The 15,708-nt window shown below is 41.6% G+C and overlaps 1 protein-coding gene across 3 annotated transcripts; it reads right to left on the minus strand.

Annotated features, from left to right (window-relative positions):
• Positions 1-16: 16 nt before the first annotated feature.
• Positions 17-15,497, minus strand: FAM192A (family with sequence similarity 192 member A). 3 transcript variants are annotated; one of them, XM_026066939.1, is made up of 7 exons: positions 15,392-15,497; positions 11,824-11,964; positions 11,536-11,634; positions 7,984-8,105; positions 4,025-4,158; positions 2,003-2,067; positions 17-788 (listed from the first exon to the last, which is right to left on the minus strand). In XM_026066939.1, the coding sequence occupies exons 2-7, from the start codon at positions 11,951-11,953 to the stop codon at positions 571-573; spliced, it is 768 nt and encodes a 255-aa protein (XP_025922724.1). In that variant the 5' UTR covers positions 11,954-11,964; positions 15,392-15,497; the 3' UTR covers positions 17-570. The 3 variants fall into 3 exon arrangements, with proteins under 3 accessions (XP_025922724.1, XP_025922717.1, XP_025922711.1); XM_026066932.1 differs by having other exon boundaries at positions 2,003-2,118; XM_026066926.1 differs by lacking the exon at positions 15,392-15,497 and adding an exon at positions 12,870-13,245 and having other exon boundaries at positions 2,003-2,118.
• Positions 15,498-15,708: the final 211 nt, after the last annotated feature.

Consider the following 15,708-nt stretch of genomic DNA (forward strand, 5'->3'; position numbering starts at 1 on the left):
CAAGCCAGGAGAGAAATGCATTCAGAATGTCTTTAATCATGTAACACTAAAACTTCTTTACAGTGTCATGGCAATCTACACTTCACCATCTGTTTGATTTTTATTCTGCCCCCATTTCTCAAATACAGAATAAAAATGACATTTTAAAACAGAACACATGGCTGTTTCTACAAGACTTCAGTGCTTCAAGTGAATATTTTCTGCCTGTTAGTCTTGTGTAAACTTCTTAGATCACCAGGAAACTTTTTTCTTTCCTTAAGAAATTTAAAAGATAATGCCTTCTCCTCCCTGTCCACAGACCTTGATTACATTAGTAGGTCTGTCCTCTGGTTCAGGGTGGCAACCTTTCTCTCAGGCTCAGTATGCACCCCAGAAATGGAAAGTTGGGAGAAAGAAAAAAGAAAAAAGAAAAGGAGGATTCAATGGGTTATTTTAGAAGAATCTGAGGGTACCAAGGTTTAAAGTTGAAAGGTTAGCTAGGAAGATTATATTTGGGGCAGAAGGATGCATCAAGCATCCACCAGGGCTGTGGAAGATACTCCGCACTACATTACACATGGACGGATTTTGTTATGGACCATCAAAGAAACTGTTGCTACGAAAGACAGAGGAGACGATCTTTCCAGTGGAATTAATAGTGCCTTCGCTATCCGAGCTGGACTCGGAATCACTGCTTCCCGAGTAGGCGCCCAGGCCAGGCAGGATCCCAATGCACACGGCTGCTGAGGGACAGTGGACTGTGGAGCCTCCCACTGAGCTGCTCCCCAAGGAAACACCGGATGGTTTTTCTGAAAGAAAGGTACCTTAGTCAAAAACAAGAGTGGAGGAAAGGGCTTTTAATCAGCCTCACAGCACAGGAACAGCTGTGTGCCATTCACCTGCTATGGCCACATCAGTAGTGGATGAATGCAGGATTTAATTAAAGCATAAGGCAGCTTTATGCTACACTAAAGCTGTTCTGACAGGAAGGACTTGCCACCTCAAGGGATTTTTTTCTCATCACTAGTTCAAGTCCAGCTCCGTGCTGGCATTACAGATTTTTATTCCAAAGTTGTCAGTTAGATGCTTGTCAAATACCAAGCCCACTAAATAAGAATAAATAGCTCTGCTTTGTGTAATTGAATATTTGTGCCATGTAACAGCATAGTTAAGAAAAAGTTTCATTCCATTGCTCTGCTAGTCAACGTCTCCAATCTTCCACAGCTAATTAGTTTTTTCCAGTGTTCTGAAAGTTAACTGAACAGAAGGAGTTTCAGGAAGTGCCTTGGGTTGTCATTACATGATTGCAGCTCATCCTATTTGTGTCAGGGTATCTTGACAGCAAGTCAATTGCAGCCATGACAGCTACGACTGAAATGCAACTTAATTTTCCTTACAGTCGGCCATAATTTCCTGAAACAAATTGATTTCATGATGGACAAGGTCACTTCATAGCATGAAAAGTTAACAGTGGATGTGTATAAACGCATCAAATGCTGCTGGGGAGTGCGTGCGTGTGTGTGGCAGTGGCAGGGGGCAACCCAGGAGGGGGAAAAGGAAGGGAATGATCTGTTCTGCCTGTCTCCCGTGGACCAGACAACAAACATTAGGCTTGAAATGCAGCTAAGGAGACTTACAGTAGTTATCAAGTAAAACACTTTAAGGGTAAAATCAGTTGAGCACTAGAATAAACTGCCTAAGGAGGGTGCACAATCTCTGACTGTGGAGATTTAAGAGCAGCTTAGACAAACACCTGTCAGGAGCGGTTTAGGCAGGGGATAGACTGATGACCCATAAAGCTTCCTTCCAGCCCTATTTTCTGTGATGGCTGCAACATCTGTCAGTGCCTATAGTTACCATTTCCAATGCTTTAAGAGATGATAATATGCCATCCACAGTCTGTGCTGCCTTGCATAATGAAGGAGGGGAAAAGCAAACCCTCTATCAGATTTAACACTGGTAATTAAGTTAGCAATTCAGGCAAGAGGCAGTCAGCTTCCCAAATGCAGAAATCAGGACATACCTTGATTCTTCTCATCATGGTCAGTGTCTAGTTTCAACCTCTTCACGCTGTTACCACCATCCGAACTGTGAACAAACAAGGAATCGTCTTGTTCCTCAGAAGCAGCCACTTGATTACTGTGAAGTTAATGTCACATTTTTGCCTCAGATGCTACAGAGAATTCCAGCAGAGTCCCTTGAAGACCATCACCATTTCTACCTGGTGTTAACTGGGGCCCCTCAGGGAACACGGCAGAATCCTAGAAAGACTCAGTACCTACACTACAGGTATCCCCTGGGATACAGAAACATGCCTCTGGGAATCTAAGCCAGATTTCTTGCACAGTAATACACAGCTAACTCCAGGGCTGCCTATCCAGCTGAAAGTAACCCGACAGGGGTGACTACACAAGCTTCGGCCATTCCACACGACCACATGCTTGAATAGTAGCAAGTGGATGATTACTCCACTTATTGGTGCAACACTGGTGTTCTTCCCCTTCCAGGGTTTTCTTACCCTCCCCTCAAGCACCTAGAGAGCCTTTTTGAAGACTTCTAGAAATCCTGTACCCACTAAGAAGCCTAGTAAATTTTGCAGAATTTCACACGCAGCTGCAGCGTCTGACCTAACAGAGAAAGGGATCCTATTTGGGTCCAAAGCAGTATTGGGGAAATGGAGCGTTACTCAGACTTCTGACTCTTCAGAGCTTCTATAGCTCTTCCTTGTCAGTGTTTTTTTCCCCTCTTGCATGTTCCCAATCCTAGGCCATTCACATTAACACATGCTTCCTAAACTCAGCTGTGATGAACTCCAGTGATGAAATACCAGCATTTCTGTGCATTAATTCTTTTCTGTCCCTGTCAAGACATGCAATGCAGATGAAAGGTTATTCTGTGCAGGGAGTAGAAGCCAGTTACGGGCAAGCCACAAAACCCACAGAGCGGATGCTGAACTCATGCTACACTTGACCTTGGCCAGTTTGCAATAGACAATAGCACTGCAGAAATAGAAGACTGCAGAGAAGTCTGTGATGGCATTGGCATGTCAGTCTCTTCAAAGAGATGCCATCTGCAGACTTCAGATGTGTCATGAAGCACATACCAGCTCCTTCTCTACATCCTACTGGCTTAAGTACTAATAGTTAAAGAGAAAAGAAAACATTGTTGGCTGCATGTTATCAGTCAAGAGTTTTTCCTCCTCTTCCCTAAAAAAAAAAAAGAAAAAGAAAAAACAAACAAGCAACTATCCAAAACCCATACATTCAACTTCCCCAGACACGCAAACAGGTACTGGTGTATTGGGAACTAAACAGCGTCTCTTTCTGTCTGGGACAGATTCGAAAACACCAACTTAATTTCTAGATGTCAGTGATCATCTGAATAGTAGATGACTAGTCTATGGGAAACAAATCTGGCCCCAGACACCTAATTTCTCCATAACCTGTAGCACATCAGCAGCTATGTTTGCAGGCCAAGGCCAAATAGCAAACAGACCATGAACCCAACTACCATAGATAGAAAGGGTGATGTTGTATCAATGCAAATCAGCAAGAAACAAGGAAAATTTGCCTGTTGCCCTAAGGTCAGATCAGTACACAAAGTTCTTTTCTCATAACCTACCTCTTCCGCATGCTGCTCCCAGCAACAATTCAAAACCTCAATTTTAGACACAGATAAAATAAACTGATGAATTATGCAGATATGAATCAAATTACACGAGTGAGGTGACACTGATATTTTCAAATAGAGATGTAAAATACATTGCCTCTGGATCCCAAAGCAAGATTGCACAAGCTTGGCAGTTCTAGAATGAAGAAGTCTACCCACTTGCTTTACACATGCTTATCTATTTGAATTGCCTCATGTTTTCCCCACAGTTTGTGAGAACCTATAGAAACAAGGCTGGTCTTTTCTTATACCTTCCCCCTTTTTTCTTTAGAGCTAAGGTTCACACCTCACTCTCTGGAGGCAGTTTTGGCCTGCCTGCCTTTACACTGTTAACCAGGTTCCGTTCCTCATGAATTTATAGAGGTGTGAAACTAACCTTCTGTGTTTCACAGCTCCTGCCAACAGCTTTGCCTGAGAGAATTTGTTCTTGTTTTCCACTGACTTCATGGGCAATTTCTTCTCAGTTTCCTTCTTTGGGTCCGTACTGACTCCCACTTTGGTGAGAGTGCTGTGAATTAAGGGTTAAGGATCAATAAAGAAGGAATGGAGAGAAAAAATACTTCCTCTTTGATATATTTAGCCAGCCCTGCTGTTAAATCACATACTACATAGAAAGAAATTTATTGTAATGACATTTAGCTGGCACCTTCGGTCAGAAGAGCCTTCACACTTTTCACTTAGATGCTGCTTCAGGTACCAGCTCTCCCTTTAAAGACCTCCAGGCAGTAGATAACAGCTTACGTAGAATAGGAATTGCGTTTTGGAAGTAGGAAAGGGCAAACACACAGCACATCCAGCATCCATAAACATGTGCATCCTCCTGCCTTTTACTAAAGGTCACAGAAACAAAAAGGTTGAACTGGACCAAAATCGCATTGGGCAACCCAGTACTTCCCTCTACTGCCAAAGCAAAACAGTTCAGTTTTCTGTATTAGTACTTATCACACTAACTTTTTTCAGCTCATTTCTTTGCAAGGGCCACAATGTTATTATTGAAGCAGATTGCTCATTCATTGCCAGTTTGAACACCAAATCCAAAAGGAAAGAGGCAAATCCAATCAAGGGTGTATGGGGTCCAACATTCACCCAAAAGACTATGAATGCACAGAAAAAATAAGTAGCTTAAAACAGTGTTAGAAAGGTGGGGTGCAGATGAAACCTATAATGAAGTGGAGAATTTTAAACTTCTCAGACTGGATAAGAAGGAGCTTCATCCCTTATTAAGGCACACTCGATCTGAAAGTACACTAATAGATCTCCTCCTATGGCAGTATCTAGTCCTGTCCCCTATAACATGATTAACGTTCAGTTGCATCTCATAAAATGAAGTCTCTCAAAGATCACGTTTGTAATGAGGTAGCAGTGGAGTCATAAAAGCTTCTGTGAAACTTTACAATTGCACATAGTAAAGGAGAATTAGCCTAACTTAAAAGGATACTTGTTTATAACCTTAAATCTAGTTTTCTATTAGTGTCTTCTTTGACTACAGTTCCATTGATCAGATGACACAACCAAGCCCTGAGTTTCCCAGGTATGCCAACTGTTACATGTAAATATTAGATAGAGAATTTCATACTGATGGACCACATATTTAAAGTGGCAGAGGTTTGTTCTTCTTTTCCACTGAGTACTTGCTAATTAAAAACCCTTGCACCTTGCTTTGAAACGACACGCTCAAAGTCTCCAATCACTTCAAAATTGTGAGCATTCAGATGATATTTGATTTTATTTGATTTTCCTAAGGATGTATCAGTAATCCAAACTTATCCCTTCCTCAACCAAATGTCTCAGCAGTCAAAACCATGCTGTTCAATTGTTTAAGATGACACAGGAGTGCCATCCTGTGGCTAGTAGAAGTAATCCGAAAGCTTGTTTTATGTCAAAATAGCTCCTGCTGCAACACGTTTCTACACACTGCAGTATTTGTCTCTTCCACACTTAATGTTCACTGCCCTGTTACCTTCTAATATTGCACTGCAAAAGTCTTGCTGAGGAAACCAACGCCTTTTCTTTTCAAAGATATCAAATTATGGGCTTTTTGCTTTTGTCCAGGATGCTATTCTCTTAATACTCCTAAGCTACCAGAGACACGGCACATTTAACCTGAATGACTATCAGCTTCAACAGATTTTTACATGTACTGCAGTTGCTAGCTAATGTAACACTATACCTAGCAAAAGTGTGTCCTCTCTCAGTAAGATTATATTAAAATAAATGTCTCAATCTTAAATGTCAACTGCACTAAAAAAAGCTGTTCTACAGGAAAGCTTAAGTTCCTTGGAGAGGGGTTCTTTCTATGTTTGCATAATATTTAAGACAAGAAGAAGTTGTTCTCTAACACTTCTTGGAACTGGCTTAAAAAAAAAAATCTGTAAAATCTTTAATTAAACAAAATCAGACAATCATGAAGGAGTAGGCTAAGGAGCAAAAGCAAAAAAACAATCATGCAGTATGAAGCAAAATTTCTACATATCCATGCAAATGACCAAATAATCAAACCCACTGAACTGACCTTCCTCTTTTTAGTTTGGAAGAGCTCTTGTGTGGCACCACTAGATGCAGAAGGTTTGCACAGCAGCTAGTGCATTTTGTCACTACAGCGATAAACCTTTAGTAACAATCTGCTTATACTTAATGCTGTAAAGAACCATATTTTGCATTTTGAAAGACTACCACCAAAAGTTGGCAGATGAGCCACTTTGCAAGTTGCTCTGAGGTTGCCTGCAACATTATGTTTAAAAAAAGGTGGAATGAGGAAGAAGAATGGGCAAAACTTCTCAGCTTTTTGTGAGATGAGGTGACCTCAGACAAAAGCATCTCCCTCTATACATGCCATTAGCAATGAGTTCTACAGTTTAATTTACAGCAAGACTTTGGATACAAAAATCAGAAGATATTGTTAAGGCTGCAAAGACTGAGGTTAGAAGCGCTAAGTTTGGAAGAGGCCCTGTTCAGTAAGTTCAGGGATCAGCGTATAATGTGGCTAATTCAAGACAACAGAACATTCCTTCTGGGCTGGTACGGTTCATCCCTGGACATATGTGACCTAACTACAGCTGTCAGCTGCTTCTACAGCACAGTCCTATAGTGCACATCCCTGAATCTGCCAGGCCTGCAAGCAAATATCACAGAACCTAAATATATCCCATGAACACCCCATCATTAGATCCAACAGACCAAGGCAATATTCCAAACCCATCTGCCAGCTATGGCTTATTTCTCAAGGGAAAAATGTAACAGTATTGCCTTTTTCCTAAAGATAAATTGGTGAGACAACTTAGATGTTCTTCACAGAACACACAATCAAGTTAATAATCTGTAGTGGAGAAGATTTATAAGTAATACGTGGTAATGCAGATCTCTGTAGCACCAGCATTATTCAGCTTTTTTTGCCCGCTATTTTTGGTCAGTTCAAATATGAGCTGTTTGTTCTTCCTTGTGTCCATAAACTCTTTCATTTATACCAAAGCATCCTAGAGAAGTCACACTTTGTTCACTGATGATGATTTTCATCAGGATTCAAAAAGAGGCGAAGGAACCATCAGCTTCTGCACAGACAAGGTAAACCACTTCTCCTCCTGACCCTTAAAAAACAACGTTCAGCTTAGCACAGGCAGAAGTCCTGAAATCATTCCCAACCTCCCCTCCCTGGCAAAGATTAGAGAGAAAAAGCATCCTATATTGCTCTCCAGCACATCTTCATGAACAGTGGCATTTAACAGCAAATCGTAACTGGCTCGTCCTAAGCACTGTCTGAAAGACTGTATTATCCAAAGCAGCCAAGCCTCCACTGGTGCCGGCTTCCTGAAAGAAAGTCACATCTGCATGGCTGGTTCACTTACTCTTAATTTCTCATCCTGCAGCTATCAGCAGGGGAAAACATACCTAATACTTCAAACAGAATAATGGAGAGAGCAATTCAAACACTATTTCAAACAGGTACCTTAAGAACAGCTAATATACAGTTAAAAACAACTCAATAATATTTGGTTTTCAATGAAAGGACGAAAACAAAAGATTAGAAGTAATAGCCTGTGTTTCCTTTACATACACTTTCTCTTTTTGGCTTTGATATTTCATGCTCTCAATAAGAAAAAAAGCAATTGGGGGAAAGGAAAAATATTGAAGACATGGGGGGAAAAAAAAACAAAAACAGACAAACACACTATAATGGGAGATCAAAACTACAAAAAAAAGGTTAAACTTTAAAAGGTGATTACTATACATGTTCTGTACAGTGGTTTTATAGGAAGACTGTGAATTACAAAATAAAACTACAGTACAGTCTCTTAATCTCCTATATACAACTGCTAGCCACTTCAGTGCAAAGGATATTCTGTATTCATTCAGTTCTTTCAGCTCTTCTTCTCTTCGTTGCTTTTCTATTAGCTCCTGCTGCCGAGAAACCTCATCAAGGAAATGTGTCTCATCTTCATCTAAGCCTCTTACCATATTTTCTGAATAAAGGAAAAGAATGCATATTTATAAACTAAAGCCATTTGGAGAGTAGGTATTTGTCTCGCATTAGTTAGCCATTCTCTTATAGCATTTTTCATTCAGTGATTTCAAAGTGCCTCATAAAACAGAGGTAACCATCCACATCTTGCCGACGACATTTTTAACACCGCTGAGGTAGGACAACTTGTACTGAGCACTGGGAACGTGGGGAGTAGAGTCCTGGGTGGCAGAGTAAATCGTGTACTCCAGCAGTTACCCTATACAGCCAAGTAAAGGGTACAAAGCAAACCCCATGAAGGATAAGCTATCTGCTTGCTTCTCTAATTAAGTAAAATTACTTGCCGGTTAATGACACTGGACGCTGACAAGCCTGAACTCCTAAACATTCAAGCACACAAACGACAACAGACTAACACAGTTCAAACATAGCAGTATTACTAAGGAGAAAAGCAAGGCAAACTCTGTAGAAAGAAGCCATGTAATGCTACTAGATTTGCTGATACAATTAGGGAAAACCGACCAAGTTTTCACACAAGCAGCCTTTCTTCGGTTCTGAGTGGCCATTTGGAACAGGTTACACAAAATAAGGAATAACACACATTAAGCAATGATATATTTGCTGCTTTGGTTTTAGACAGTGAGTGAAACCTGTCACCTCCAAATGCATTATTAAATTAACCAGTAGTTGGAAAAAAGACATTACTTCTCCACATAAATCTTGCCTCAAACTAGGAAGTACATTTTCTTAAAGCAAAAAACTAGAGATTTAACAGAGATCAACATCTGTTTTAAAAAAAAAAAAAAAGACTCAAAACAAGTCTTAACTTCAAACTAAAAATAAATAAAAATAAATGATCTCTAAACACGTAAACATTTTATCTTCCTTCAAGAAGAGTACACACTAGTTCAGTATGAAGGTCTTTGAATTTCTGTTCTGCAAATTTTCAATGTCTCTCAGTCAAAATGATATATTTAGAAAGGTAATAAAAATGCTGTTTTAAAAAGACCTAATCTTTCTGTTTCCAGTCATCCTAAGAAATCTTAGCCTGTACACCACCTTTAGTCTTCATTACAGTTTAATTCCATATCAGGATTTTTAGGCCTTTACATGAGGCAGCCATACGTTTTTAATCTCCACTCACATAGTCAAGTCCTACTCACTTTAATGACAAGTTAATAAATCCTTTCACACCGATAATCAGCAAACTTCTGTTTTTGATGGAAGAGGTCTAGAAATCAATTTTTAAGGTTACTTTTTAAACATTGAACCCTAGTCTTTCCAACTGTAAGAACGGAGAACTCATTCCTACATGTCCAAACAGTAACTTGTACCATTCACTACCGTTCAGGGCCTCTTCAAACAGACAGCAAAAGCAGTGAAACTCTGGACATTTTTTGATGCAAGTGACATGAATTAATTTCACTGTATGGCTGCCTGATCTGAAAACTAAGAGAAGCATCTGAAGAGGTTCTTATGGCTGGCATTACAGAGCTTACCTACTAAATAGTCCTTTAGAAGAAAGAAGTATTTAGTAGAAAGAAGCATTTGCTCTCCAGATAGCAGGTATCTCATTAGTGTTATTCTGTAAGGGTTGCCTTAAAAGCAGTATTTGGCTTATTTCCCCAACCTCTCTCTCATAGATGCTTCTCATTCCAGTACTTGGTTTACAAGTTTCCTAAAACAAAGCAAAGACACTACAGATCTAATACAACTGGGCAAGGGAAGCAGTTAATTTGGACAGCTATTAGAAGTAGTCAACTTCTAGGCACTTGCAGTCAGTTGCCTGGTGGCCACTGGGACACAAATTGGTTAGTCATATCATCAAAGAGGACCTGGATTAAATGTTTAGTGAAGTAAAATGGAAACTCTCCATCTCAAAAGCGGTTCTAACAGCAGTAGGTCAGAAAGAATTCTGTAGGGACAGCTGAAGATCTACATTAATGCTCATCTCTGTACTTTTCACCACTACCAATAATAGTGCAAGTTAAGAGACAGGAAACAATTTCCATTTATCCTCATTTTGATTATCCATCATTGTTTAGAAAGAAAGTTTAAAAGTGGTGAGTTAGAGGACACTGGTTATATTTTTCATTCAAAATGATATAGTAAAATGGTTTTATTTTAAAAAGGTAAACACTAGAAGACAAATTTTTTCAATGCTGAATAATCTGGCAGAAGGAAGAATCGTTAGTCTGTATATTGTCTCTTATCTACACAAGGTTTAGACTAACTAATTTTGTGCGCTTATGCAGACATAATTTTTCAGCTTTAATGCTTTCTCTCTCCCAGTCCCATCATCAATTCTGACTGATCTGAATGACAAGGCAGAAAAACAGAACTCATTTCCTACTCCTCCAAAATTCCTGTGGATAGTTGAAATACTTGTAACCATTTTTAAGGGAAATTAAAGCAGGTGAAGGGACAAAAATTGTCACAAAAGGCCAAATTTGGCTCAGCTCTGATTAGGTAAACTGGTGGTCCATAGTCCTCCCAACACTGATCGTCTCCCAAAGCAATTTGGCTGCAGGCAAGTATATACTACAAAAATTAGTGAGGCCATTACGGGAATTAGCATTGTGCTTGGTAGTATCTGCAGGATCAGGGAGTGTATTTAATAGAACTCAAACACTGTGCCATAATGGAAACAAATAGTTTTGTTGTGTGGCAACAATAAGAAACTCTAGACAAAATCCAGTTATGCAAATCAGAGCTTAAAGCAAGCAACAGTTTGAGGATAAGGCTTCCAGCTAAAGAACCAAAATCGATTAGAACCCACCTTAAAATGGAGTCCCACAGTATCATCCTCACTTCTCTTTAGATAGACACAATAGTTACCTTTCTCCCCAAATGGTTGACTAATACTTCTCTAGTTCTCATTATCATCTTTGCACACAGCAGCACATATACAGGTAATACAATGCAAAGGCTTCTTCTATAAAACCAGAAATTCAAACATCAGTAGAAATTAGGTTTTCATTCCATTTCCACAAGAGCCAAGTATCCAGTTTTTGAAGAATCAGCTCCTGTATATTTACTTCTTCTGAATGTTAATCCTGACCTCAAATCATTCACAGAAGTTTGACTCAACTAATTATGGGTAGGAAATGTAACACCGGCTGGAACAGTATTTATTTTTATTGATTCACTTATGATGGTCTTGTGTTACAGCATGAGTTCAGGAGTCAGGAAACCAGGTTACATTTCCACTTTTCCATGAACTGATGTCAGGATCTTTTTTGTTTGTTTAATGTGCAAAACAAGCCTGATATTCCAAATTTTACAGGAATGAAGCTTAATAAATGCAAGCAACTTTTGAGTTTCACATGTGTGCAGTGTTGTCTTGGTGTACAGAATAATACATTATCTGCAGGAAAATCTACTGTCTTTTTGCTGTTTTTCAGTTCAAAATAATAACTGTTGGTGCTTACTGAATTTAAATTGCTCCTCAAACTCCTGCTGTTTCTTTTCTCTCTGCTCCTGAAGTCTTTCATACAATGAACGTGGGTCATATGCCTCTTCCGGGCATTCTGAAAGAAAGGAAAAAATCATGAAATGAGACCATACATTAGACACACTAAGCCACCAACAGTTCTTAAGTTCTTCACTTGATCTTTTGAACTTGCAAAATATAGGCTATTACCCCTCTACTTCCATTTGCCATGAAAGTGAAATATTCTTGGATCTCTTTCCTAAAATCATTAAAATACATTCCATACCTTCTGGATCTTCAGGTTTTCGGACCTTTTCCCATTCCTCTTGCCTTCTCTTTCGCCGTTCCTCTAGCTCCGCTTCAGACACAAACCTCTTGTTAATCACAAGGTCAGCAGTACCATCTCCCCCATCCATTGTGGGACAGGCTGTCAAAAACACAACAGGAAAGACACCAGAGGCCTGACTTCACTCGTCAGCACACGAGGCTACTACTACCCAGCCTGAAAAGCAGACCTGCTGCACTTATAAGATTCTTTCAGAGAGAAAGCAGTGGAGCCTAGAAACTAAAAATACAGAATAACGCTTGATACAAATTGTTAAAAAACGCTACCCAATTCACATCTCTTGTAGGATGTTTTCAGAGGTAGGGAGATAAATGAGTATATCAAGATATAAAAAGTAGATGTTACATTCTTATACTACAGTCTAAAGACACAGAATACCTTTTACACCAGTAAAATTACCCATAACATTAGGGGATGAATAATAACTTCAGTTGTCTAAAGACCAGTAAGCACTCGTTGAAATACCTAATTGCTGCAAAACTGGTAAGACTAATAGCACCACCTATTATTCTTTCTTTACTATTTCTCATAGTTACGTCTTCCCTGTTAGTTGTCTGCCTCGGGATGCTTTTCTAAAAGTGACATTTTAATGTAATGTTCCTCACCTCATCTTGGATTTACCTTGGCAAACGAAAGAGAGATAAAAAAGAAAAAAAAAAGAAAAAAAAAAAAAGCCTCTCACATGCTTTTCTTTCACTTCCTATACCTCTCCGCTCTCAACATGAAACTCAGCCTTCATTTTACATAAGTTTTTGCCCATCCTGTGAAAACTTGAAGTATGCCTATTTTCAGTGATTTCAGAAATTAGCAGCTAAACTCTCCAGTCTTCCGAAGCCTTTTGCATCGCTGTGTGTCAAGATGATGCGTGCATCATCCCCAGAGAGCAATTTGGCATGCCCCAGCCCAAACCTCCTGTCCTCACGAGGACATTATTGTAACCACCACTCCCAGAGAAAGTAGGGTCAGAGCTTGCCTCTCCTACTCACCCTAATAGCTCTCTAATAGCGTGCAGGCAGCATGAAGAAACTTCAGAACCAGGGCGTTTAGAGTGGTGTGAGCCTGTGCGAGCATGTGCGAACGTGTGCGTGGAAATTAACAGAGATTAGATATGAAAAAAAGAAAAAAAAAATCAAGTTCTTTGGCAAGGTTATAGAGAACCCAAAAGGTGAGGGAAAGAGGGAATTCCTTCTGGCTGCAGTGAGGCTGGGATTAAGAGATTGGAGCAGCATTACCAAACCAAGCAAGTACAGCTCCTTGACTCTTAACAAACCTGCCGTCTACTTCAAGAGACTGTAATCTTTGAGTACTGGGCAGGTATCCCATTTCAATACTAGGCCCAGGGTGGAGATCCTCCACAGAGACATCCTAAAAAGGAAATTCATGGTCTTGACACCTACAACCCCAGGATGAAACAACGACAGACTGCTTGTGCAAGTCTTAAGTGGCTCCTCCAAGTTATTCTGCCCGCTCCATGGGCCACAAGAGGCATTAATGCTAATTTATTTTTCTTATATCAAGCCTGTATACTCCAGTACAATATAAACACAGGATCAATAGCTATACATTTAAAGTCATGCTAGCATCACACTTTTCTGGTTTCTTCATATTTCCTCAATATAACTTCAGCAAGTATCTCAAGGACTACAGATAATTGCCACACACTGCTAAGTATTATTCATTTAGGATCTAGCTCTGCCTGCCTTTCCACACTGGAACAAAACCGAGTACCTATATTCTTCTTGGGAAGGAGGCAATAACTCAAAAGCAATGGAAGGAACCAGTTTATCATATTTCCTTTGTACCACAAAGAACCACTCCTACAGGAAGCAGAGGCCTGAAACTCCTACAGAAACTGATGCTTTTGTGGGCTATTGTTTGTACCACAAGTGACAAATGGAGGTCCCAGCAGAGATCTAGGTTAAGCGCTGTACAAATATTTGCTAAGACATGAGGTATTTGTAAGATGGGAACTAACAAAACAAGACAAAGAAGAAAAGAAAAAGATTCTCTTCTTAAAGGTAGAGAAAGGAAGGAGAGGTCAAGGGCTGGTGATTTTCCTTTTTTAATCTAACAAAAACCCACCCCTAAGATGAGTCCAGTTTCCAGGAAGCATGGCACATGTGCACTTTGGAATGTCATTTCCAAAAGTGGTTTGAGCAGAAAATCTGTAGAGAAACTGAAAATTGAAGCTCTCTCCTGAACACTGGCCCTAATCACAAGACCAGCTTTCCTACTGAAGTGCTGCATAAGCAAGAAAATTTTGTTCCCCACTTGTGTCACTTCAACCTGTCCTTTAGGCAGGAAACGTCTACTATGGTGACAAACAAACAAACAAACAAACAAATAAAACCCATAAAAGCTAAATGAAGAGACAGAGTCAGCAAGGACACAGTACCATCTTAGGACTAAAGCTTTCAACAGCAAACCATCTGCCTTCTGGTTCAGCCAGTTCACTTAAGCAATATATTGTAAAATACTTGAAGCAGATTAGGCTTGAATTATGATGTGACGTAGAACTAAGGTACTTTCACTATAATCCTGGAGAGTGGCATCTAATGACACATATGTCATCAAATGACAACTCTATTGACAACCACATCCCGGGGCACAGAAATGGAAAAAAAAAAAATCATACAGCAAAGCATGTAGATATATGTGCACTTAAAGGTCTGCTAATCCTGCTGTATTCTTTTCCTTCCCCCATCTCACACATGCATATACCCACAAAGTCTTCCAAACCAGAAGAAATACTTCATATGCTTGGAAGCTGCCCTCTTACTAACCTGCTTGTCCAGTGACTATGTTTTAATGAGGAAACCAGACGCCATCATTGTAACTGCACAAGAATACAAATCCAAGCAGTAAATTGGGCTTTTTTTGTGCTATTAGATGGTAACAATCCCACTATTTAAAAATAAAAATTCACAGTCCTTGTCATTACTCAGGCTGGAACATGTCTGCAGCAGAGGCGGTATCCCTGGTACTCGTGTACACCTTCCAACACGTTAAGACCACCATCATTAATGGGCAAATCAACACACGGCTGTAACAAACTCCTAGGAGCTCCACAGGGCACCAAACAGGGCACCGGTGCCAAGCCGGAGGCCCCCGGGGAGCAAACCCTGAGCCCGACACGAAGAGAGCAGCAGCAGCCGGGGACCGTCACCGGGCCCCTGGCCCCGCTTTCCAGGGCTGCCCACAGACGTGCAAAGGGAAGGCGGCTTCCCCGGGGAGGCCCGGGGCGGGCAAGGCCTGTTCCCGGCCCGCGCCGCCCAGCCTCGCCCCGCTGCCTCCTTTCGCCGCTTCCCCGCGGCTGAACCGCCCCGGGAACGAGCCCCAGGGGCGGCCCGGCCCGGCCCGAGTCCCCGCTTGCAGGGCCCCGGCCCCCTCCGGCCCCCGCGCTCGTCCAGCCCGGCCCGGCCCGGTTCCTCCCGCGCTCTCGGAGCCCCGGCCCCCCCCTCCGCCCCTGCCCGGGGCTGTGGCCGCGGGCAGCGCCGCCAGCACGTACCGCGGCCCGTTGGCCCGTTACAGAGAGACGCGCAGCCCAACCTAGAGCGCCGCCATTGATCCCCTCCCGCAGGACCGCCCCGGTTCGCTCGCCGCCGCCGGTCGCCCCGCCCCTTCCTCCCGAGAGAGCCAATCGAGAGAGCTCTTCCACAGGCAGCCCCTCCCCCCGCTAGCCAATCCTAGCCGTTCTTACGGGAAGGAGGGCAGACGGCCGCCACTCCGCGCGTACGAGGGGCGCGCCGGCGACTGGCTGCGAGGCGACGTCAGGGCGGCCCCGCGCCGGCGATTGGCTGCGAGGCGACGTCAGGGCGGCCCCGC

Source organism: Apteryx rowi, unplaced genomic scaffold (assembly GCF_003343035.1).
Source record: "Apteryx rowi isolate R43461 unplaced genomic scaffold, aptRow1 scaffold_1033, whole genome shotgun sequence".
Taxonomy (NCBI): domain Eukaryota; kingdom Metazoa; phylum Chordata; class Aves; order Apterygiformes; family Apterygidae; genus Apteryx; species Apteryx rowi.